The sequence below is a fragment of the Diadema antillarum genome, unplaced genomic scaffold, assembly GCF_040938485.1.
Source record: "Diadema antillarum isolate AM-2024a unplaced genomic scaffold, OU_Dant_1.0 seq00000190_RagTag, whole genome shotgun sequence".
In the NCBI taxonomy this organism is placed as follows: domain Eukaryota; kingdom Metazoa; phylum Echinodermata; class Echinoidea; order Diadematoida; family Diadematidae; genus Diadema; species Diadema antillarum.
The window spans coordinates 91995-117152 of record NW_027271254.1 but is presented as its reverse complement, the minus strand read 5'-3'; the positions used below and the strand labels follow the sequence as shown (position 1 = coordinate 117152).

The window sequence follows — 25158 nt, the reverse complement described above, 5'->3', positions numbered from 1 at the left end:
CCCATCTGGCCTACTCCCAACTCGTCTATTCCCATCTGGTCTACTCCCATCTGGTCTACTCCCAACTCGTCTGCTCCCAACTCGTCTATACCCAATATTGGTCTACTCCCAACTGGTATACTCTCAACATTTTACCCAAATTGATCATTCCCATCTGGTCATGCTAATAATGGATATACCACTTTGTCTAGTGCCCAGTCCATCTCACTGTCATGAACTATTCATAATCCTGCCCTGGTATAAAAAGTAATAAAATTGTCATAATCAGAACAAAAAAATTAAACCAAATGGGGTACCAAGAGTGTTCAACCTATTAGACTTAAGTAAGGAGTTTGGAGTAGACAAAAAAACAACAACTATATAACTAGTAGACCAGTTGGGAGTAGACGAGTCGGGAGTAGACCAGTTGGGTGTAGACGAGTTGGGAGTAGACGAGTTGGGAGTAGACCAGTTGAGAGTAGACCAGTTGGGAGTAGACGAGTTGGGTGTAGACCAGTTGGGAGTAGACTAACTGGTTATCAGACTAATTGAGTATTAGACAAGGTGGATGTAGACCAATTGGCTATTAGACAAAATGAGCTGTAGACTATTTCATTCATAGACCTAATGATTAATAGACGAAATGGTCAATAGATATAATGGGTATGAGACGAAATGTGACTGAGACAAATTAGAGATTAGATTAAATGGTTGGTAGACGAAATGGCAATTAGACTAATTGGCATTTAGACAAAATGGTTGGTAGACGAGTTAGTAGTAGACGAAGCGAGTTTAGACGAGATGTCATTAGACTAGGTGAACAGTGGACAGCGTGGTTGTAGACGAGGTGCCAGTTTACCAACATATCACATTGTTTAATTTAATTCAAAAGGCGAAACCTACATTTTAGAGAGAGTGATCTTTTTTTCCTACAAATTGCAAAAGATTCAATGGACAAGCAATGAACAAGTTGAGTACTTACAGTTATAAACAATGGCATGTGATATTTCCACCTGAAAAAGCAAGCATGACCATTATGTAAAGTTGGCAATATAAGAACTGAATTTCTCTTCTTTAAAAACAATAGTTTTGATGACAATGTAGATTATCAGAACACATGATACCAGCAACTTTACTTACTGAGGTCTACTTACTGTGTATTCTGCCACCACAAACACAGATTTGAGTATGAGGGACCATAAAAGTCATCCAGTCAAAGGCAGTCCATGGAAACCGGAGCAAAGACATGGGAATACACAGAAAAAGAAAAGAAGAAGAATTACATTAAATTGAGATGAAATTGCTGTTATCTTAGGCACATCAGATTAACTTGACTATGTTGTCAACAATTTCATAAAGAGTACATTCATTTAATATTACAGAAACTTTCAAATGAATTACTGTTCAGAACACAAAATCATTTTCACAATTGCCCTTACCAGTATCATTTGATATTATGTTATGTCATCAATTAAAGCCCCTTGCTAACATTTGCAGATGAAAAAAAAACCAAACAAACAAAAAATATCTGCAGTGCTTCAAAATAGTTCTGACATGTGAGTTAGGGATAAAAATAACCAACATGAAAATGTTAAATCAGTATAATCAATGCTAAGTATTGTTAAATTCAAAAAAATTGAACAATAGTTTTTATTATACACTGTTCCTAGAATAAACCATCACCATGAGGGTTGACTGAGAAAATGAGTGATATCTCCTAATATTTGCAGCTTTATTGTGACATTTTTGTATGGTAGGATATTTTGTGATACCACTGAACCATACATATGCATCAAAATGTGACAATTCAAACATTTTTAAATTACTGCGCCCAATGTTATACAGTAGCTTTAAAGAGCAAACAGGCGTTAGGATCATAGATCATGCCAACTTCTTCTCTGGTTTGTAATGGGTGACTGGGTGGTGACAAGCACTGATGGAATCCATCTGTTCTCTCTCATAACATGTCCAATTCCTGGAAAACATCCACACTAAATGACTGCATTCATCTCACGGCCTCATCTTCATTCAGCCAACATCACACCGAGGCCATCATCCCAAGAATCTCATTCACTTTGTGCGCTCTCTCTCTGAATCACGAACAACCCCGAGTGTACCTGATACCTCAAGAGTTTGTTGACCCCCGGGTCCCCCCTATGAGCACTGCCAATGTGCCAACTTGACGTCATTGCTCATGGAGAGCCTGTCAGGCCGTATTACAGCCCTTCTACCAGAGCACAGGCAGCGACAAGGACTGGGGACAACAAACTGTGAGCATCTGCTACCAACAGGGGACCAAGAAATGTGTTAACTTTTTGAGCCAAACAAGGCCCAAGCAGGGCTGTACAAGCAGAGCCTACAATACATCTTCTCAAAATTGGACCACTCCAGGTCATAATAATGGCAAAGTTGTTGATGTATAAAAAGCTGTCAAGATGGAGATTGCTATGAATAATACCTCACAAAATTGTGGCACATAACACTCAATAACCTGAAATTGGAAACTAGGTATGCCACTTTATATTAGACATATCAGAAATGTGGGTTACAGAATGAAATTTTGTATTGCTTTCGTTTTGCTGATCCATCAATATGAAATTACTCGCTTCTCCTTTACAGACTTTTAGCTACATTTTGACTGTTCACCAAACAAAATGTTGATGCTAGCACATCTCAACTTTGCCCCTCCCCCCCTCCAAAAAAAAAAAAAGTAAATCAATACTAAGCAATACGATGCAATAGTACTCTATAGATGCTGCCATGCTTTGTAATAACATACAAATCTAGGACTTCTCATTTGTTCTTGGGAAGGAATTGGAAATTAACAAGCCATAAATGAAACTGTTAATAAATTTACTTATCTTCATGGTGAAAGGGGACCCAGTCGGAGATCCATCTCCAGCTTTATATCATGAGGAGAGTATCTGCTACAAATGATTGGCAATACCATAACCCAGAGTACCATCATAGGTCAGGTTACTGCACTGTGTAGTGCTACCTCTTTTCTCTTTTACATAGGGTTGTTACACACTGCTATTGCAGTGGCAAATAATAGTGATGGACAATAACCACCACAATACATCCCTGTTATGATGTGTTGATGTGATTACAGTATGGATAATGATATTGAATGGTTCATTTGTTTGTTTGTTTTTTCTAAATATGTTTTTATAATTTTGGATATACATTCAGGAAGAGGCCATTTTGATATACAAAATCAGCCCCGATTACTTATTTTTTATGAGGACTGATAACATATCCCATAGTGCATGAATCGGTACTGTTACTGTTGCCGCTAAGTACTGCTGCTAAGCTGCAGCCTACATGCATGCATTGCCTATATCCCTCTATAGCAGTCCAAGGCATTAGCGTAGAATAGGCTTTCTGTATTGCACAGCACTTAGAGAGAGAGAGAGAGGGAGAGAGAGAAAAAAAAAAGAATATTAGATCGTTGGATTAATTTGATGGATTAACATTTACTTGTTGTTCTGTCAGATTATTACCATAATAGAATTTCTTGTAAAAAGCACTAGGCCTATATAAAAAAATACTTTTACCAAATTTTTGGCAGCCCAGGGTCAAACACTAAAAAAAGAAAGAAGAATAATCAACAAAATGGTGAATTTTTAGTCCGTACATCAAAGTACAAAATGCCCCATCAAATACCAGCACTCGTCAAACCTGCGAAAGCCCACTCACTGGTTCAGTTACTGTAAAACGAGAAATGTTCGCGTGCATTTTAATTTCGCGAATTTCGCTAGCGCCAAGATTCGCGAAATTAAAATGCACGCGAAATTTCTTATCTGCACTATATACATTGAACGCAAGAGGCAATTCGCGAAAATTTCTTGCCACGAAAAAGGCCGTCGGCTCCAATTCGCGAAAATTTCGTGCCGCGAATATATCATGTTTTACAGTAATCCAGACCATCCCGGCCCCTTCCCCGCCCCCACACCCTCCCTCTACACGCCTCTACCTCTCCCCCTCCCTCTCCTCCTCTTCACAATCTTGTCAACAGTTATTTGATCAATACACAATTTCCCACACTTTCCCTTCTACCTCTCTCTCTCTCTCTTTTTCTCTCTTTTATTTCACAGCAAGCTAGAGAATATTCTCTCCTTGCCTGCTCCTAAACAGTCCCCCATCAAGAATGTGATTTATTACGGGTAACACAGACAGAGAAAAGAAGCATATTCAGCCCTGTTGCGAGCACTGGCTGCCAAATAAATCAGCATCATTAGGTTACTTTGGTGATGGAGGAATCTAACAAGGGCAAAATTACTGCCCTCCCCTCCCTTCCCTCCCCTAACACAAAATCACAGTTCTCATTTCCACGGACAAGTGCTCTTCAAAATCTTTGAATGTTCAGCCAGATTGGGTACCCCCATGAACTGCGGGTAGAAGTCAAGAGGTAACCATGCCAACAGTGCTTTGGCCTGGATGCGAGCTGGCTACGCAGTGCATACCTCATTAGAGACCCCACTTGATACATACCGTCTCCCGTCAAGCAGTGCATAGCACATCTATTCAGACATTTACATGCTCTAAGGTTGGTTTCTAGATCGCAATTTAAAGCAACAAGTATAAACCCCAGTGGGGGATTTGTCTCAGCTAGTGTCGAATGGGGTGGGATCCCAAGATGGCCCGAAAAATGACTTTGATGTATCACCCCTGACAGGCGAATTTGGGAGCAGGAAGCTGAAAATTATCCAGGCACAGGAGTCAATTTGGTCAAACTTACACACATTCTAACACAACATTCCCGAAAACATTGCTGCATCTTTAAAGGTACCCCTAAAACTTTCCCAACATGCAATTGAATACTTGCTGAACATCTGCAGCTCTTGAAGCTGTGAAAGGCTTAAACTCTACCCCTGTAGGTATAGCATTTCATTGAAAAGGCTGGCAAGGGAACATGAAATTTGGAAACACAAAAACATGGTCCTGACTATTCATAGCACATGATTATAGTAACTTTTAAGGAGCTAGAAATTATCTCAAATACCATGTCTCTGTATGTAAAGTACTTTCCCTCTACCCTTTCATATGTCTGCAGACTTGGCTACTGTAAAGCGAGAAATATTTGTGGCATGAAATTTTCGCAAATTTGAGCCAACTAGAGCCGACTGGAGCTGACTGGAACCAAATTCTTCATGTTTTTATTGTTTTTAATGACTGGTTCAGGCCAAAAGCCTGCAATTTGCATGACTCACTTTTGCTATGAATATTCTTCTATTATTCAACTCAACATTCAGCTCAAGTAGGCAATAAACACAATTATTAATCCACAAACAATAGCCTTTGTGCAAGCATTACTAACCAGAGACATTCCCAGCATGAAACCTTCATGAATTGTAGCCAATGGCCTTTAATTTAAGCTGTGTGAAACTTTCTGGAAATCACCACTGGCATTCAATGCAATCTGTAAACAAACATGTTTGTGTGCATTTTAAATCTTTCATGAATCTTGGCTCCTCACAGAATTGTCATGCACATAAAAATGTCTGGTTTTACAATATTTATCCATTTCTCCATGTCAGGTGGTATGCCTAGAATGAAAAAAAAAAATCAGAGCAAAGAATTTAGTCCCACATTTCTAGTCACATGCTCTCATGACAACTTCCCAAACTATTGTAAAACGAGGAATTTTCGCGTGCACTTTAATTTCACGAATTTCGCGAGCGCCAAGATTTGCGAAATTAAAATGCACGCGAAAGTCCTTGTTTACACTATATGCATTGAACGCCAGTGGCACTTCGCGAAAATTTCATGCCACGAAAAAGGCTGTCGGTTCCAATTCGCGAAAAATTCATGCCGCGAATATATCATGTTTTACAGTATATCATGCTAAACACGAAGAGGTCAATGCACTATTCTTTTTATCCTCACAGAATCTCCCCAGTCATTTTCTTTAAGAATCTATGATACAGAACACAGGACATCTTGAACAACCCCAAAAGTTGTATAACTATGATGGTATGCCTCTAGTTCCGCAATAAGTTCATATCAGGGCACATGGAGCATTATGAAAATTAATGTGAGTTATTTCTATTTTTCATGCATTTAATATGGTGCATGCCATCCAATCAAACAGTCATCATCAAATATAATGTTATATGATTGAAGTGGCCAAATTAATGATTTGGACATCTAGTTTCTTTGCAATTTCCATTTGCTTTCAAAAGAAGAAAAACTAGAGTATGATAATCCCTAAGTAGGCATCATGCCAATTTCACAATACTCCTAGTATGCATGCAATAATAATTGCATTTCAAAGGAAAAATTCACTCTCTTGGTATTTAGGAAACATATGGTTGGTTTAATGATGAACTTCTCATCATCTCCCAAGTAAGTTCTGGTTAAAAGACTCTAATTTGAAATCATTCTTGTCACAGTGATTTACTCTGCCAGAGTTCTGGCTCTAAGGGTAACACTACATACCTTCATAAAGAGCTGGGAAGAAGAACTACCTTCTATGTAATTTTCATACATCATTCATTATTGCTTGCAGCCATTTTTTTTTTTTCATCCCACAGAGAGACAAGACAGTGTTGATTGTCAAACGACGCTTGGAGGTACAGATTTCCATGTCTGCAACGTCTCCAATCCCACGATAGCTTCCCCAACATTCCTGCTCTGCATGCCTCGTGTAGAGTACCTTGAATAATTCACCCCCAGTGCCCTGTGGGCAGTCAACATGTGACTGAGACAAGATGATATTGAGAGGAGCCCTTGGCCCCATTCACATGCTGAGACAGGATGACATGGGGAGAGAGAGAAGCCCCCTTGGCCCCATTCACATGATGTCAAATTCTGTCCTCTATCACATCATCAGTAGTACGGCATCTCAACCCAAGCTGCGCTTCATTGGCGATTGGAGAGCACATTGGGAGTCCTTTCATCGCTGATTGACGCAGATGTCCAGAAATGACCAATGAATAGAGATTATAAAGATTATCTGATCCCCTTAATCCCCATTGTGTCACCATGGGCCTTCCTGCTGGACTGAGATACATGTACATTGCTCCTCCTGGGTGAGGGTGGCAACTTTATAACTACATATCTGGTTATGTTTAGATGGATGTAATGAATGCTGGTGCAAAATTTTGGCAAATAATATTTATGCTATACGAAGTACCGAGGGAAATGTAAAAGGTTTTTAAAGGTAGTGACTCTGTCACGTGAACCCCCGCGGATTCTAGAAATGTTATGTTTATAGAAGATGACTGTGGTTCAGGTACAGCAAACCTTACCTTTTTTTATGGCTCAAACTACATTGTAAAAGTATGACATAAATGAGATTAAAGGTGAAAGCTAATTTACAGTAACAAGGTCTTAACACCCATAAAGAGATGTCAACATTGCATCATATAGTATATTGAATATTTTCCTTGAAGACATGAAAATCAATCAACCCTAAAATTGCTTTCAGAGCAGAATTAAGAGAATATGTGGTTGATTCTGTGCATTAATCTTGGGAGAGAAGTAGAAGGTTTTGAGTGTGTTTGGTTTTTTTCCCTATATGTCGTCACCTTATTTCCTATAAATCACACAACTGATGGTTGAATCAAATGTAGGTGTTTCACTGTAAGAAGGCAAGTATCATGACTGCCTCAGAATAGGTAGGGAAAAAAAATCTGGTGCAACAAAATATGTGAAAGTCTTGCAGCATTTGAAGAGTTTTATCGCAAAATGATATAAGTGCCATTTATAAACATTTTAAAGTAATGCTAGGAGTCCACTGGGCCGGCGCCAGTTCGCGCCAGTTCGCGCCAGTTCGCGCCAATGCAATTTGCTGTGGCGCCTAGTGGCGCCAATAAGGTGCTTAGTGGAATGCAGTGGCTCAAACTGCCTCCCAACTGGCGCGCGGTGGCCCGTAACGGCGGCAAAAATTGAGTTTGGCGGCAAGAAAATTTCAAAATGTTTGAAATCTTCGTCGCGCCACTTTCAGCGCGAAGTGTCCACCAAGTGGCACCAAATGTCGCAAACAATCCGCCTATTTGAATCCACTGGAATGTTATGGCGCACGCCACGTTGCGCCAATGAGATTTTGCGCCACGTGGCGCCACTTGGCGCTACAAAGGCGAATAGTCCGCGCCAAAGCGCTCCAAATCAACAGTGGCGCAAGCCAAACGGCCCCTGATTGGTGACTATTTCGCGCCAAATACCACTTGGTTTCCGCCAAATACCACTTGGTTTCCGCCATTCGGCGCCACTTGCCGCCTATGGAAGCATGACTGCATCGCAGGACTTTCTCACACAACTTTCAGTATTCGACTCGACAACACCTCTGTAGACGCAGTTTTTCCTTCACAATTTCTACAAGATTTCACATAATTTTCAAAGGAGATGCCCCCAAAACGCAACAAAGGCAGTAGCAAGGGGAAGAATGACAAACTTGAGCAGTCCAAGAAGAAGGAACCCCAACCCAAGAAGCTCAAATTGAGCTCCAGGCCCCCTGCAAGCAGCAAAGATGACGAAGAGGATGAAGATTTTCGCGTGGTGGCGCTGGCTCAAGCTGATAGAGGCTCCGCTCCAAGACCTGCTACCCCTGTCCAAGATGTTGCTCCAGACCTTCCACCCCAGTTCACTGTTGTTGTAGATCTGGGCATCAGATTGATGGCCAACCCCACCCACATCGATCCACACGAACTGGTACTTTGAATCTACGGGAGCCATTAGGACAACCGAGAAGAACTGCTTGTAGTTGAAGTAAAGGCTGCCTGAGTTCTTGGGCTTCTGAATACGGATGTGCTTTCCATCCAAGGCTCCCAGACAGCGAGGAAGATTCCATCTGACTTCAAAGTCACCTGCAACCTCAAGCCAGCCTTCATTGGTTGTGGGGAGGGAGATGACTTCTGCAGCATACTCATCCATAGCTATCGCTCTGGCTACGTCAGGGACAAACTTCTGGATGGTTTCCTTGCCCACTCGGAAGTTGTAACCCAGCTCGGCATAGGTGGCCCCAGTGGCGAGATGGCGCAGGAAGACGCACAACTTGAGACCAGGGGGAGTGGCCTTCCTGACGTGGGTGTCCTTCTTCTGCAGATGGAGTGTAAGCCTGATCAACAGCTCATCAAACATCTCTGGGGACAACCTGGTGTACGTGTAGTTCTTGAACTTCCTCTTGTCATTCTCCCTCAGCTCATTCATGAGGGTATGGTACTGTCCACGTTCGGCCCTCAGCTGAGGGTGGAGCATGAGTCTAAACCACCACTTGTGTTTCCTTTTCTTCTAATGAGGCTCTTCTTTTTCAGGATTGGCCACCATAAGTTGATAGGCAGTGGCCACCTCAACATCTCTCATGATCTTCTGATGGAGCAGCATCATCACTCCAACATTATCAAAAGCCTCGGACACATCGAAATTGTAAATAATAGTAGAGAATTTGTTCATACAGCAGCTGAGGAGGTTCTGAACCAGGTAGTCGATGGCCGATATTTATATAGTCGGCAGGTAGCGCAAAGTGGCGGCAAGTAGCGCAAAGTGGCGGCAAGTTTAAACCGATTTTGCGACCGTTTGGCACAAACTAATCACTAAGTGGCGCAATGTAGCCGTCCATCGGCGCAAATGGCGCTAACATGGTGAAATTTGGAATCAAATGGCCGTGTAATGGCGCGAACTGGCGCACCATTTTGAAGCAAGGCAGGAGGCATTTGGCGCACGCCATATGACACCCAGTTTATTCCACTTGGCGACATACATTCCGAGCGAACATTAATTCGGCGCCACAGCGAGCCACTACGCGCCAATCACATAATCCTTGGCGCGAACTGGCACCAACTGGCGCCGGCCCAGTGGACTCCTAGCATAAGTTCATCATCAAATAAAGCAAAATAAAGCCTTTTCAGTGAAACCTCACTCATAACATGCATTCTGTAACAAGGCATATTTTTTGAAGTTATGATTTTAAAAAATCTCATATTTTCAACTTATTTTCTTTGTTTGTTAGCAGGTTTGATGGCAAATATCTCAACATAACAAGAATGGAGTTTGCTTTAATATTTTCCAGTGAAACTCGTCATATGTATTTTCACCAGTTCTTTGTGCAAATGAGCAGTGCTAGCTCTCTAAAACACACAGGATGCATTATCTCCAAGAAAGAGAGGCTAATACAGAATGGGGTACTGCACTCTCCAACCACTGCAAGAAGTGCGTTCACATCTGGCATAGATTGTGCCCTTGAGTGCTACTCAGAGAGTCCCAATGTTTCGCCAGATGTCTCAAACCCTGAGATAGTCACTGCCCCCCTGACAACACATCTTGCCTAATGCGTACAGGAATTATTTTGTCTAAAAAAACAACAACAACAAGACAGCCATAACAAGAAAAAGAACAAAATAACAATTAAACAGAAGTTTTAATCTTGCTGAAAGCATTTCTTGTGTTGGTATTATCAGAGAATGCATGGAAGATATGAATTCATGACAAAATTGGAAAAATGTACAGAATGAAACTTACTGTTCGTGATCAGATAATATTCAACAAATTCTGTTTTAGTTTAATAGAAAGTCCTGCTGCATCTACTTCCAATACCCCTCAAGTCCATGTATAACATCTTTAAGAAGTAAAGTGTGTGTAGGTAGAATGGTGCTCATGATTTTTACTTGAAAGTAAGCTGGAAATCCACACTGAGGATAAATTTGTGTAGGAGTCGACAAAATGACACTCCAGAAAATCATATGTGACCCGCTACAACAAAAGGATCCTAAAGTCTCTGACGGGCGAGCCAATCATGGCCCAGAAAAATGCTATTTTCAGGCCTTTCCTTTGATCATTTAGCTTCGAAATTTCGGCAGATGATAGAAGATACATTAGTCTACAAAATTATGTTAAAAACAGAAATCCAAACGTTTTGACAGATTTTGGTGATCTGACTTCAAACTCGATTTTCTCGGCTCACCCATCAGCGACTTTAGGATCCTTTTGTTGTAGCGGGTCACATATTAAATGCAGATTTAATTCTTTTGGGGTAAAATTTCTGTGGGTTAGATACTAGCATTGCTAAGCATGCAGAGGAGATGTAGCCCCACTGATACCAGTTTTAATCGGATTCTTACCGGTCATCGTGTGAGGGTAGTAGTTCCAGGCCTTCTCCGTGATGTAGAAGTAGCTGCACAGCCTGGAGACGGACTTCTGAATCCATGCCGGTAATCGACTGCAAAATGTGAAGGGCACATAAAAGTGATTCCGATTAATCTCGCATGTGGGACGAGTTCAACGGCTTCGAAATATATTGGCAGACCTGAGGGGAAGAGGCAGCTCTAGGACAAAGGGACATTCACCCTACAGACGGACATTTACCCTTCAAGAGTCCAGTCCATTGGATGTAATCTTAAAAGTACATTAACTGTTCTACAACTGCAAGCTCAAAGGGCCACGGACAGAGACTAGAAATCGGTTGCCACTGGAAATGACATAATTTAAATGTTATTCTGGGTCAAAAGGACTTAGAAGGAACTGAAATTCCCTTTTTGTCTGTAGTGACTTGTGGCCTAAATTTGTGCCTACAAGTAAATAATTGTATGATTTTCCTTCTTTAAATTTCTTCACGTATTACAAGGGAAACCATCACCTCATGGAAGTCTTTAGATACAGCTACAAATTGTGGAAGGCTTAATGAACTACTGTATTTCTCAGACAATGTATAAAATGGCTTTACTGTCTGTAATATCTCTCACATAGTATAAAAACTCAACATACTTTGTATTCCTTGCAACAGTCAAATTGAGGACCGCAACAGATTCCATCGCCACATGAATATCAAAGGCTATTTTTGTCCAGGTATCTACTTCAGTAATGTTATTGAGCCACATTAAGTTTGCTTTTGTTGTATCTATCCAGTTACAAATACCTTGTGATACTTTAAACAAGGATTATCCAGATTTTGCCAAGGAGGTGTGCATACAAATGTAGCTGATCTTAAAATTTAAAACCAACGGTGAAAATATACAAAGTACATTCTGAGACAGCACACTAAAAATGTATCATTTAGGGCTGTCAGGATGTCCAAAATTAGCTTGGCTCAACATTGTTACTGTTTGGTTTTGTTTCTGTTGTTTGAATGTGGCAAAACATCACAACCAGCTTTGCAACTGACGGGTGGTGTTCACTTAGTCAGCATGCATATCCTGCCGACAACATGAATCCTGAAGCACATTCTCAGACATGAAAACAAACCATGTTCATCTTCATAAGAAATTAAACAGACTTGAGTGCATACACCACTTCTCCAAATATAAGCGTCATTCTCGCAAAGACTATTTATGGCAACATTGCAGACAAAAAAAAAAAAACAGTCACGGCAGTTTGCACCTACCATTCCTTCCTCGTACTATCTTTCTTGTTTCTAGTCCATTACAGTTGGCTACAGACTGTTCATTTTGAAATACTGTAAACGTGGAAATTTTCGCGGTACATTAATTTTCGCGGATTTCGCGCTACGTTCGGCTAGCGCGAATTCAAAAACGCGCGAATATATCTTCGCAATTTTCTATGCACATTTTGAACGGCCTGGTGCACTTCGTCGATGATACTGCTACGTAGTACAGACATGTTTACGCATATAGCAGTATCAACGCACGCACCGCACGCACCGAGCCCACAGCCGATTGGTGTGCTACATCCCCGCGACTACAGTACTAGTCCTACAGAACATGTATCGAGTAAAATACATGTACTACGTAGTTGAGCGCTTGTACTCGCACTCGCGCCACTCGCTACGTCGCTTATCGTACGCTGGCATCGCTGGATGAAGACAGCAACTGTGTATTAACCCGCTGCCGAGCGCGAATTTAAGAACCCGCGAATATGTTTTCGAGCCGCTCAGCACGAAAAATTAATCGCGCGAAAATATTGACGTTTACAGTAATAACTTTTATTTTCATGTTCTGCTAACCCATATGATGTACTTTGGGAGAATTTGCAACATCTCTGATAACATTGATCAGTGGTGGATCCGAGGGGGGGGGGATGCACTGGGAGCGTGCCCCCTCTTTATTTGTTGTTGAAACAAAAGAAATAAAAAGAAAAAAATGAGATGAAACCCTGAAGTAGCACCAGAAATATTGTTGTTCCCCCCCCCCCCTTTACGGAATTCCTGGATCCGCCCCTGTTGATTACTTTAGTTTGTACATGTAACTAACATGCCATCAACTTTGGACTGCTCATCTTGGAAAAGAAGAATGAGTACATCAATGCTCTATTAAAGAACTGTATAATGCAATGTGGTTTCTGATTATAAACCTGCTCCCATCCCCACCCCACCCCAATACTGATATAAAACTTGTACTCTAATCATGTATAGGTACTGTACATGCAGCATATTTAGGTTATTCACAGAAGAAAACAATGCTTTGGTAAGTATCTATACCCAAAGGAATTATTTCATATTAGCGACATCCAATAATCCAGAAAGATTCCAGATGAAATTACATTTTGGGGGAAGCACAAGGTATGTGTATGTAGCAAGCAAGGCAAGGCAAGGCAAGAATATAATTTGAAGCACTCTCATCTTGAGGTTCTACTTCCTGTAACATGAATTATTCAGCAATGTTTATCTTGCCTTCACGACAATTTGGAGAGGCCCCGAGATAGAAGACGGGAAGAACGGAGAGAGGATGTGTTGCTCCTAACAGATCAGAGGACTATTTGGGATACCACGATCCTGGCAGAATGAGTAACTACCCCATCGAAAGATTCACACTACATTTAGCGACATCGACACATGTGACGAAAGATTCACACTACATTTAGCCACATCGACACACGTGAGGGGAATCAGACAGTATATATACATAAGGATAGCTACCACCATCTCAAGCCAAGCACGTCATGTGTCATGGCTTACATTTCGCTCACGTCATACTTCTCACCTTATCTTATATCACGGATTTCCAACATTTTAGGCATTTTTTCGTTTCATGACTCTACCTACTCCAGATGTACAATGGAGATTTCTAAGTGATAAATTTGTGTTCACTATCTTTCAAAAGATTTTAGTATTAAAGATCTTCCTCTCTCCTCATCCCTACCCCCCCCCCCCCCCCCCATACGTACAACAAAATATGAAGAAAACTGGGAAGAGTTATACAAAAGCTTGCCTGTCCACAAAGTCAGAATGGTGTCTGAAAAAAAATGTCTGAAAAATATGCTGCAATGATAGGCGAGAAAGGTGCCTAAGCTCTGACAGACACGCCCGCACACGAGGGAAGAGCTCCGGTTACCGACCAACATAATTTCTTTCACTCTCTCCTTCCCCGTGACAACACGGAGCTCCGATCCTCGGGACCGGAATATGCCACTCACTTTGACAGGTAGACCCGCTTCTCGGTGAATCTGCCCTTGCCGTGGACGGGGTCGACGCACTCTACATTCTGGATGACTTCCACGCCTTCCCCCTTCTGCGACTGCTCATCACTGTGCTTGGCGATCATGTACAGCTGCCCTATGTGGTACTGCAAAAAAAGAGAAAGGAGAAAGAGTATGATTGTTAGTCTTAGGAAAGACAAGTTTGGTTGTGCGAACTTCAAACGAATTAACTTTGTTCACTTGAAAGAGCTATGATGGATTGATTGCAAATCGAGAAGAAACTGCTCATTTCAAGCAGCTTTTGCTGCCATCCAGTTACTGTAAAACACAATATTTTTGCGGAATGAAATTTTCGCGAGTTGCCTCTAACGTTCAATGCATATAGTGTAGACAAGAACTTTCGCATGCATTCTATTTTCGCGAATCTTGGCGCTCACAAAATTCGCGAAATTAAGATGCACACAAACATTCCTCGTTTTACAGTATTTCTGCAGACCACACACGCTTGATGGTATCGTTTGCCGATCTAGAGAAAATGAATTTTGCAAGTCAGCCAACATTCTGCCAGATTTGGCATTGACAGAGAGAAAATACGGTCATTACAGGGTTGCTCGTGAATAGCTTGAAACCTGTGCTAACACAGATATGACTATATAGGACAATGTATTTTGAGCACCCTATGGTTAATAGATTACCTGAAGTATGATACAGGCATCAAAGCCATTGATATGAGAAAACTTTGTGGTCTGAGAGCAAGTTTTTCTGTCTACATCCTGCGGTGCAACCCTTGAACGCTACAATTTCATCATTCTCTAAAGTGAAATGCATTTTTTAAATATCATATCGTCATATTTGGTTCATTTTCATGTTGACGTGACTGTGCTACAAGATGAAAATTGATAAATAAATAAATAGGTGAATTGCAAAGGGTAATATAATGCCCTTTTGCAGACTCATGTGAACTAGACATTCATAGCTGAGGCTGGTATCCCAAAACTAGTTTTTGAGGGGCTTAAACTGCTATTTACGGCAAACAACAATAAGCTGTCGCGCACATCGCGAGACTGATGCCTGCAAGTGTCGCCACATTAAACGTTGTGAAAACAAAGAGGAGATGGGTGATGATGACGCGATAACCGACGCCCGAGCTAAGCTCCCCATGATGAAATGACAACACAAACATTGCTCCCCTCCAGCGCACATGCCGACAGGCCCGAGTGGAATCGAGCCTGTGCACAGGATCCCTCTCAGTTCTCCATCCACAGCGATATAACAAAACAGAAGATACCATCACACACGTCTGCAGTGATTGATGCCTTCACACAGCCCACCAAAGGATCTCGCACTGCTATAAACACCCCAAGAACTACAGGCTGAAGTTGCAGTGAGGTCCTGTTGCCTTTCTGTACTCACACATAGTGTACAGTATTCACCAACAAAATGACAAAAGTTTAAAAACTCCAGCTATGGCATTCTACTTCACCAATATGTCTTTATCGACTCAAATTACAAAACTATTGGAAAAGGGCGGGATATCTTGACTAGCTCTTCTTTAGTTTTATTATTGATGCACATTTTGTAGTACAGTGGACTCGACAAGTTAGAAGCAATAAGCACTTAAAGACAAAAGTTGCACAGGAAATTTACATACTCCATAAATTCTGTATGTACGCCACATATCATTTCTCGGTTTCGATATATTTCATTGGCATGAGTTTTTAAAGTAAGAACAAGTGAATAAAAATATTCCTTAGCCCAGTGATTCCCTTCAAGCCCTATTCACATTGCATGCAGTCATCCCTTGTTCACCCCTTGCTCTTCCAACTGAGGACCAAGAAGAAAAGTTAGACAACCATACAGAGTGAAGGAAGGAAGCGTGTCATGGTTGTTTGGCCGATACACAAGCCAGCAAAGTGGAGGAAAGGTTAGTGACATGCCAGACTAATTGGACGGAATACATAGTAAAACACTGATCATTTTCCACCTCCTCCAGTCGGCATCTCCTCCATGGCCCAACAGACGACAAGCCAGTTAAGGGTGTGAGGGTCTGGATATTATCCAGAGAAGACATTTGCCACTTGAGTACTCCCACGAACATGAAACACTTCGGATCACACGTTGGCGGTGATTAATGCTGCGTGAACACTGCTAGAGGCCTGTAATGACTTCCACACTGGGGCAATGAACACCTCTCCCTGTACATACACTAGACTAAGTATAATTTGCCATTAGCGGTATTCCAACTCTAACCTGGAAGATCAAGCGTGGGCCTTTTTTTTTTCCTTCCTCTTCTCCTCTGTACTTTTGCTTCTTCACAAAGTGTTGAAATAAAACCAGTGAACACTATATATTCTACACTTGTCCTTTCTGATGAAATGTCATTAACAGAATTATCATGCTCTTTTTTCCTATGAAAATTCAAGAATGCAGAACTGACATGAAACAAACACAATAGAAGTGAACATCCTTTACATAGTAACCATGTCTTGTAGGCAAGCAGAGTTTGAAGACTGTTTTACCAGATAAAACATACAAAATCATGTATAGGAGGAAAAAATCATGACATTGGTGAGTTTCACTCCTTCCTTGAGTACACACAGTTATATGCATGCCAGGTTTTGTGATCTCTTTAATATTCAACAGAAAAAGGGGAATTCTACCTGTTTCCTACATACATTGTACTCGTCACTGTCAGTCAGGCCTATTAAGTCCTCACAGCCAGGTTAATGGAAGATATGTCATTAACTTGACTATAAAAACTGGCAGGCATCCATATATGGATTCATCACTTCCCTTGTTTTGCATCAAGATGGGAAGATCGAATCCCTCATCTTCTTAAAGCAGAACCTCCCACGTAAATTCAGTTTCATTTTAGGGGGAAATCTTTGTTCTGTTCATCCTTCCCAAAACCATTATCATACCTGTTCTGTCTAAAATATACTGTGTCCAGCTGATCCCGATTTTCTACATAGTCTCTTGACAAGGCCTCCTGACTGAGGCTTGGAAAAGAGACTCATGGCTGGTGGAAACAGGGGGGGGGGGCCTCTGGCCCTTTTGTTTTTTCACCATACAAAGGAATACATAAGGTGTCACCACTTTCGGCCCCTCACTTCTTTTACCCTGGAAGTGCATTAAAGTGGCACTAGTTTTTTTTTTTTTTTTTTTTGCTTGTCAGCTGAAGAAACCCGGAAGTGTAAGAGAAAGAAGAGACCCAGAAGTGGAAGGAGAAAGATGAGCTGAAGACCTTTTTTTTTTGCTTGTTAGCTTATGAAACCCGGAAGTACCCCCCCACTTCCGAAAACATGGCGCTGGCAGTGAGACTAACTGCAAGGGATCGAACAGGTGAACGTGAGACCGAGTGGCGCAGCCAGGAGGCCTTTTGGAACCTGGCATGAATTTCTAATCTTGACTAAATATTGTTTTTTGTTGATTTTGCTACCAAAAAAGGTAGCAGCTTAGTATCAGCGACCGCATTGCTCGCAATGATGTCGTATCTAGTGAATATGCATGTTGGCAGCTAACTCATCCCAACACTCCGTAATCCAGCCTGCGCTGTCTGCGTTGACACATGATTCATTAGCATACCAACTGCGGATATAATTGACTCATGAATAAAATGAATACAGTGGACTCCCGTTCTAACGAAATCCTTGGGACCGGCAGTTTCCTTTCGTTATATATCAAAATTTCGTTATAACCGAACAAACAAACAATAAAAATACGTAGAGTGGACAATGTTGTGACCTGAATTTTTACTCCGTTGTAACCAGAATTTTGTTATATTTGTGATCATTTTAACAGGAGTGCACTGTAATTTATGCTCGCGTAAATGTACGTCCCAAAACAGCAGGGGGAAAAAAGCTGGTTTGAAAAGGCCTCCTGGCTGCGTCACTCGGTCTTGCATTCACTCTTTTCCCCGCAATGCTTGGTGTGGTGAAGTTAGTCTCATTCCTCTGCCACGAGGCCTTGTAAGAAGGCTAGATATTCCACGGGCAGAGCATGGTATTACACACTTTTTTACTCCATACACTTGTCATATTTTATTCCTTGGGAGACATATTCATCGGCAATGCGTGGCTACCTTGCTTGTCATGCGATATTCCGCAAGTGGCTACAACAAGTTCTGGATTCATAACAACCTCGGGCTAATGATCGATATCACGTTCCCCTGCCTTGATATCTGATCTAATCATTCCCTCTCCATCTCTTTCCTTCCTACACCATGCGGAATGGACCGGGCAGGCGAAGATAAAAGCCTAAATAATGAGCACTTACAAGTGTACACCCCTACAGAAGATGTCGTACGCCCACACATCCATAAGTCCAATCATGAGTGTCTTTTTTCGTTTTCTTTTTTGGTTGTCTTCTTGTGCTGTTCCAGATTCCAGTACCGGTACCTGGTAACTATACCTATCTTGCAGAAGATTGTAGGTTTAAATTGCTGTCAACAGGACATGGCAAGCCAATATTTAAGGCAAAGTACCAGGCCATAGCTTCTTTTTTAAGAATCAATTTCAATTCAATTCAATTTATTCACTTAGTGAAATCACATTAAAAAATTCACAGAGGCGTGTAAATTAGTCAAAGGAGAAAATCATGCAAAAGCCTGCATGGGGTTTGAAAATGGAGATTTCTTCTACAATATAGTTTAAAATCACAGTTTTCAGGAATGGATGAAGTTGGAATGTCAAACAAGTTTACTTCACTGTCAAAATCTCTGAGCTGTAACAATTTTCTGGTGCCCAGACAAAGCTCCTCTTTCCAGCACATCTCTCCAATTACTGATCCTCCCTAGTCCCACACAAAGCAATAAATGTCTCTGAAAGCCCACAGTATGCGCTTTCCTGATGTTGAAACCTGCACTATCCTTATGCAGTATACATTTCTCCACATCTTTGCAGAGCTCAAAAGGGCCACTGTGGTGTAGAACCCATCATTTGCTGCAGCATGTATAGCAACACTCACGCAAACCTTTTTTTGAGAACATGAAATTAAATCAAGAAGAACTACATGTATTTGCGACTTAGCAATACACTATCATTAAACAATGGCCACCGTAAATGAGGATTGTTCATCTAGTACTGGCACTGAACCGACGGTTCCTGACCAGTTAAAATCACTGTCGGACCAGTAATTTTTTTCAGGAACGAACCATGCAGTAACAAATGGAGAAACTGGGTACCTACACTAGTCCGACATACGTGTCGGACCAGTAGAAAAAATGGGTTAGTGTGTAGCCCTGTATTATTAGTCTGTCGCGGAGAATGAGTTGCTATAGGTATGTTACATGGCATACATATGTACATCCCATCATGTGAAACATCACACACTTTGGGTAACAAACAAGTTATTTTCGCTTATTTTCTCTGGAGTCAAGTTCTGGCCTCCAGGAAATGAGTTTGGCTCCAGTTTCAAGATATTGTGCCGCAGCTGCTATCGTCGTCGGCAATTTTCATGGGGGAAAACAGCGATCACTCTACATTGGTAGTATCAGAGTGGGCTGATCCGTAAGTTTGCAGACGGTCACGCGATACGAGCTACGCAAATCCAAAACATTCGAAAACAAGCTCAGCGAGTTGAAACCTAAGATGCGTGACCGTAATACACGCACAAACACATGTATGTGCCAGCACACATTTAAAGGCATTATACACCATTTGCAGATGAGACAAAAACCCAGCTTCACTGTTTGAAAATAGCTCTAAAATGTGAGTTCGGGATAGAAATAACCAATGTAAAAATTTTAGTCATTATAATCAGTGTTAAGTATTGCTGAATATACATACAAAATGTGAACAATAGTTATAATAGAATTGTTTCTAGACTAAACTGTCTAGTTATGGTTTAGTGAGAAAAGTAGTGATATCTCCTTACATTTTAGGCTTAATTGCAAAATTTTTATATGACGGGATGTTTTGTGATACAACTGACCGACACATACGAATGTATGTGCATCAAATGTAATAACTCAAACATTTTTTTAAATCACTGCTCCCAAAAGTAAACAGGACCTTTAAAGAACAAGGATGAAGTTATGAAGGATCATCTTCCAGAACAGAGACTTAGAATTTCAACAACAAAAAAGAATATTATGACAACATGGGAAAATAAACACAAACAACATTTTGTGGGGAAAATAATTACAGATAAAATTTTGTGGCTTGATAGTTTGGATATAAATTTTCCTAAAATCTGCTAAATCAATGCAGACTTTCATGATAAATTGATATTGAATATGAGAAATGAGAAAGAGGGAATATAGGAGGAAAGGGGGAAAAGAAAAGAAGTTGGAAAAGATGGAAGAGGAGAGAGAAAGAGGGGAAAGAAGAAGAAAGAGAAGGGAAAAGAAGGAGAAAGTTAGCAGGGAAGAAGGAGAATGGAATGATAGAATAGACGGGCAAAGAAAGAGGGGAAAAAGGAACAAGAAGAGACAGATGGAAGAGAATACTGTAAAAGTGGTTTCTTTTGCGGTGGTTTTATTTTCGCGCTTTTCGCGCTTTGAGGTTGAACCGCGAATTTAACATCACGCGAAAATGTTTTGAACTCGTCGCTTATTACAACGCTATCATTACCCACCGCGAATTTAAACACACGCGAAAAAGTAGGCACCGATGGAAACCGCGAAGGTTTCTGTACGCGAAAGAAACCACTTTTACAGTAGGAAAGAGAGAGAGGAAAGAAAGAAAATAGCATGATGGAAGAAAAGGGATGAGAAGGGATAGATGGAAGATAAGGGAAAGGACAGAGGGGAAGTAGGATAGAATGACAGAAGAAAAGGGAAAAGTGGTTGAGAAGGGAAAGGAGGAAGAAAGGAGTAAGATGGAAAAGATGGAAGAGACAGCGAGGGGAGGGAAAAAGAAAGAAGAATGGAATGATAGAAGATAGGTTGAGGGGAAAGAAGTAGAGGGGGAAGAGTAGAGGGAACTTGGAAGAGAAAATGGGGAGAAAAAGGACAGGGAAGAAGTACGGACGGGGAAGGGACAGTGGACGAGATTTGTCCATCAAGTGGGAGAAACAGGGACAATAAAAACCATGAAATGATCTTTGACGTTGGCCGCAGAAAGTGCACAAGGAGTTTCAAAATACATAGTGTACATCACAATGGAGGAAAGGTCTACTGAACCAGAACAGTACAGAATCTTTTTTTTTTTTGGGGGGGGGGGCAGGGCTTCCAGAGTTTCCTAGTATAGTATAGGTATGGAGAGCTCTCAGCTCAGTGTAAAGCATTTATGTGGGTCAGGTAAGTGGTTACCCTAAGTCAAAATAATTTGCCGCATATGAACCTCCCATCATGATCACTGGCTGGCTTCTTGAAATCTGTTTTTTTATACTTGTTGTAGGCAACCTGCTTAATTTCACTCGATGTCAGTGGCATTTGAAATGGTGGTCCTATGAGGAATCCTTAGGAAGACCTATGCATGCTCCCGTTTGAGGCGTTGAAAAGGCCAGACAGTAGAAGGTGGATGGGGGGGGGGGGGGGGGGAAGGGGGTGGTGGTGCAAGGACACACACATACACACAATTTTCTCATGTGTGTTCAACGAAAAACTGGTGACATTTTGGAATGTTATCCAAACGTTGATGTTCGGTTCACGATCCATATCTCACTCCCAAACTGGGACAACAAGAAGGCCCCTCTAGTGGGCTAGTCATGTGCTTCATCGTATAACCAGGGAGGTGAGATATTCACCTCTGGGAGGTGTGAGAGAGACCCACATCTTATTTCCACACATTTGCAATTCATTCTTTGCCTTGCTCTTGCCTCACTTCCAGTCTTATGTAGGCCTACAGTTGTATACTGGTCTACACGCTAGCTTTTTCTCTGCTCACATCTGACATATCACAGCATTACACAGTATGTGCATATGAATCCTATTTCAGAGCACTGTAACTTATGGCAGCCATAACTGGGGGGCTTCCAAAGAAGAACAAAAACACTTTCAATGGGTTATGCAATGAGCTAGGTGCATTGCTCTGTCAGGACATAAATTATCTTTTGTTAGGCATACTTGAAGCATGCAGTTAGAAATTACCATAAAAACAATACCCAAACCGAATTAGTTTATCTAATATTATACCATCACAACATTTCACAGTGTGTGCATATAGTCAGTGCAGCTGAGGAAGAAACCATAAGAATGTGGATAAAACAGCAACAACAAAACAACAGCAGTAGTAATGATATGATAAGTTTTGATTACTGAGACATGCTCTTTTCAATCTAATCTGTGTGACATCTGAATTAGTGCAATACCTGCGTACGCAATATATTTTGCGGTGTTTTTATTTTTACGCGTAGACCAATCTTCTCAAAATTGATATCTTGCAAAAAAATATTGCCTCCCCACAGGTGGTAAACTGCTAACTTTTCTCTTTTATACAGTAAAGTGACAAAACTTTTTTCTCATTCAATCAATATGGATCCTCTAGCTGGATTTTAACCATTCTCAAAATTGATGTCCAAGTCCCTAATCCCCATACGATGTTCTCACGAAATATATCTAGGGTAAACAGTATGTGACATTAATTATAACTTTTCAATTCTTTGCACGTGTACATGCACAGTAACGCAGAGAAAAACATCACGCACATTTCATGAGTGTTTGTGCGTACAAAATGCATTCACATCTTACAAGGAAGCATAATTTGTACAATGGATTATCCTGGCCTAGATATAGAAGAGCCACCCCGGGGCTCTGTACCAACTGCAAGCCGGCTATTGTTCATCTGACACACTTTCAAAATTAAAACTTCGGTGACAGACGGGGAAAATTGTGTATCAGTTTTCTTTTCATTTTTGGTACATCCATATTGTTTGGTTTGTTGCTATAATGTTGTTCAAACAGCAAGCTTTTTGTGCATGGAAAGAATCCTTGTCATCTATATACTATAATGATACCAATGATCTTTGAATTTTGATACCTCTAGACAACAGTGCATATCAACAGGAGGTGGACGGACCTTTGACACTAATACGAACATTAAAAATATTAAAAAAAAACTGATAATGAAACAATCATGATATTGCGTGTGTATAGATACAAATGTCTGAATCTGCTTGATTGTTGTTTGCAAAGTTGGAATAAGCCATTCAATCCAGGGTCTATTAACATCTATGGTGATTTTTTTTTTTTTTTTGCTTTGTTTTGTTTACAATTATCTCTCAGTAATAACAGAATAATTTTCAAAACTATCATAATGATGCTGGCGTGTTTTTGCCTCTTTGAAATGCATTTGAACATCATCATTGGTCAGTCGGTCAGGTTTGAATAATTCTACGATTTAGCCATGACAATGTTAAGTGGTGTCTTTAAGTGGAAGTCGTACCTCTCTTGTTAAATGCAAAGTTATGATGGCATCATAATGCCTGATATCAGGGAGCCATGAACAAAGTTACTATACCACCTGACACACACATGGTGATGAGCAATATATGGGAGCTTCATTAGGCCTACATTAAAATCTATAAAACAGTACCTTGAATAGACATGTGCACACATACACATGTTAACTCTACAACATGTGCTGTAATAGCTTTGCGTGGTACAAGAAAAAAAAAATATCCTGGCACATTGTCAAATATTGACTATTCATCATCGAAAATTCATTACACTAATGCCACCTCATACATACTGCAGACTGGGCCACTTAAAACATTGAAAGGGCAATCCTGCACACCGCTGGCAGATAGAAAGAGAGGGAGAAAGAAAGACGGACACATGGAATGAGACAAACTGACAGACAGACACAGTGAAGGAGACCATAAGCAGGGAGTCCATATCTCATACTGACATAGGTCTACTCCTATCTGCAAAGGGCGTGAATGGGTAGCCTTGAAAATCAATTACAACATCTTTCAGTTTGAGCCTCATCTATTTCAAGTGTTTTATGGCCAGGGTGTTATATCCCAGGGTGCATAATTTATCAACTCACTGAATTCCAGCCTACACTTGATATTTCAAACAACTTTCAGATGAATTCTGACAGATGATAAAACACGAAACTGTTTTGATTATGGGGTTAGAAACGTCTTTCTGAAATTCAAAAAAAAAAAATTGTAATCTCAAATGCATTTCTGCCAGAAAGCTATTTCTGTAGAGATGATAAACACAAAGTTATTCTGAAACGCATTTATAGCTCGGACCTACCCACACCAACTACATGATCTCTGCTCCTGCAGGTCAAAGGACACAATACAGCTACCTTCCTCTGCATTCGTGATAAGATGATGAATGCAACAACTCAAAAAACATGATCCAAAGGCCTTTTCAAACATGTTTTCATGGTAGGTATTGAAACATGTTTCAAGCACAGGAAAGATGATAAACGCAGCCCTCAAATCATGGGTTGAACATACCATAAAATGACAGCACAAGGCCAATTCTCAATGAAGAAGGACTACACTTAAGGGAGTCTCCCAAAAGTCTCCCATTGTATTTAAATAAACAAAGCTTTATGGTAGGAAAAGCTCAAAGAAACCGATATCCCATTAAAAAAAATGTATGTATCATGATCAAAAGGCTAAATACCGAAATGGGATATCGGATACTTCAGACACGTGTATGAAAGGATCCAAGCCAGCTTTGCTTTAGATATCTTTTCTTCCTTTTTTCAAACCAGAAAGCTGCAGAAAACTGTGTCATCTTTAAAACTTCACAAAAGACAATCACACACACAAAAAGAAAAAAGTGAAAAGGGATGTGATATCCACAACAGTTCCAATGATTTAACACATATTCCATGCTATACACCGTACCTAATGATATGTTCTTGCCACTAAGATACATCATAATTCCCCCATACAGTTGATGCATGGAAAACCCGGTTCCCATAAAAAAAAAAAAGAATTTAAGGCTTAAAACCCCAGTAG

The 25158-nt window shown here is 40.8% G+C and overlaps 1 protein-coding gene across 1 annotated transcript in view; it reads right to left on the bottom strand.

Annotated features, from left to right (window-relative positions):
• The window catches only part of LOC139728670 (cytoplasmic phosphatidylinositol transfer protein 1-like), a 99632-nt gene that overhangs the window by 34066 nt on the left and 40408 nt on the right, over window positions 1-25158 (bottom strand). Inside the window, exons 2-4 of the mRNA XM_071639606.1 lie at window positions 14287-14435; window positions 11040-11137; window positions 1134-1141 (exon numbers count right to left, since the gene is read on the bottom strand). Coding sequence (XP_071495707.1) covers window positions 1134-1141; window positions 11040-11137; window positions 14287-14435 — 255 coding nt within the window. The remainder of the gene's footprint in view (window positions 1-1133; window positions 1142-11039; window positions 11138-14286; window positions 14436-25158) is intronic.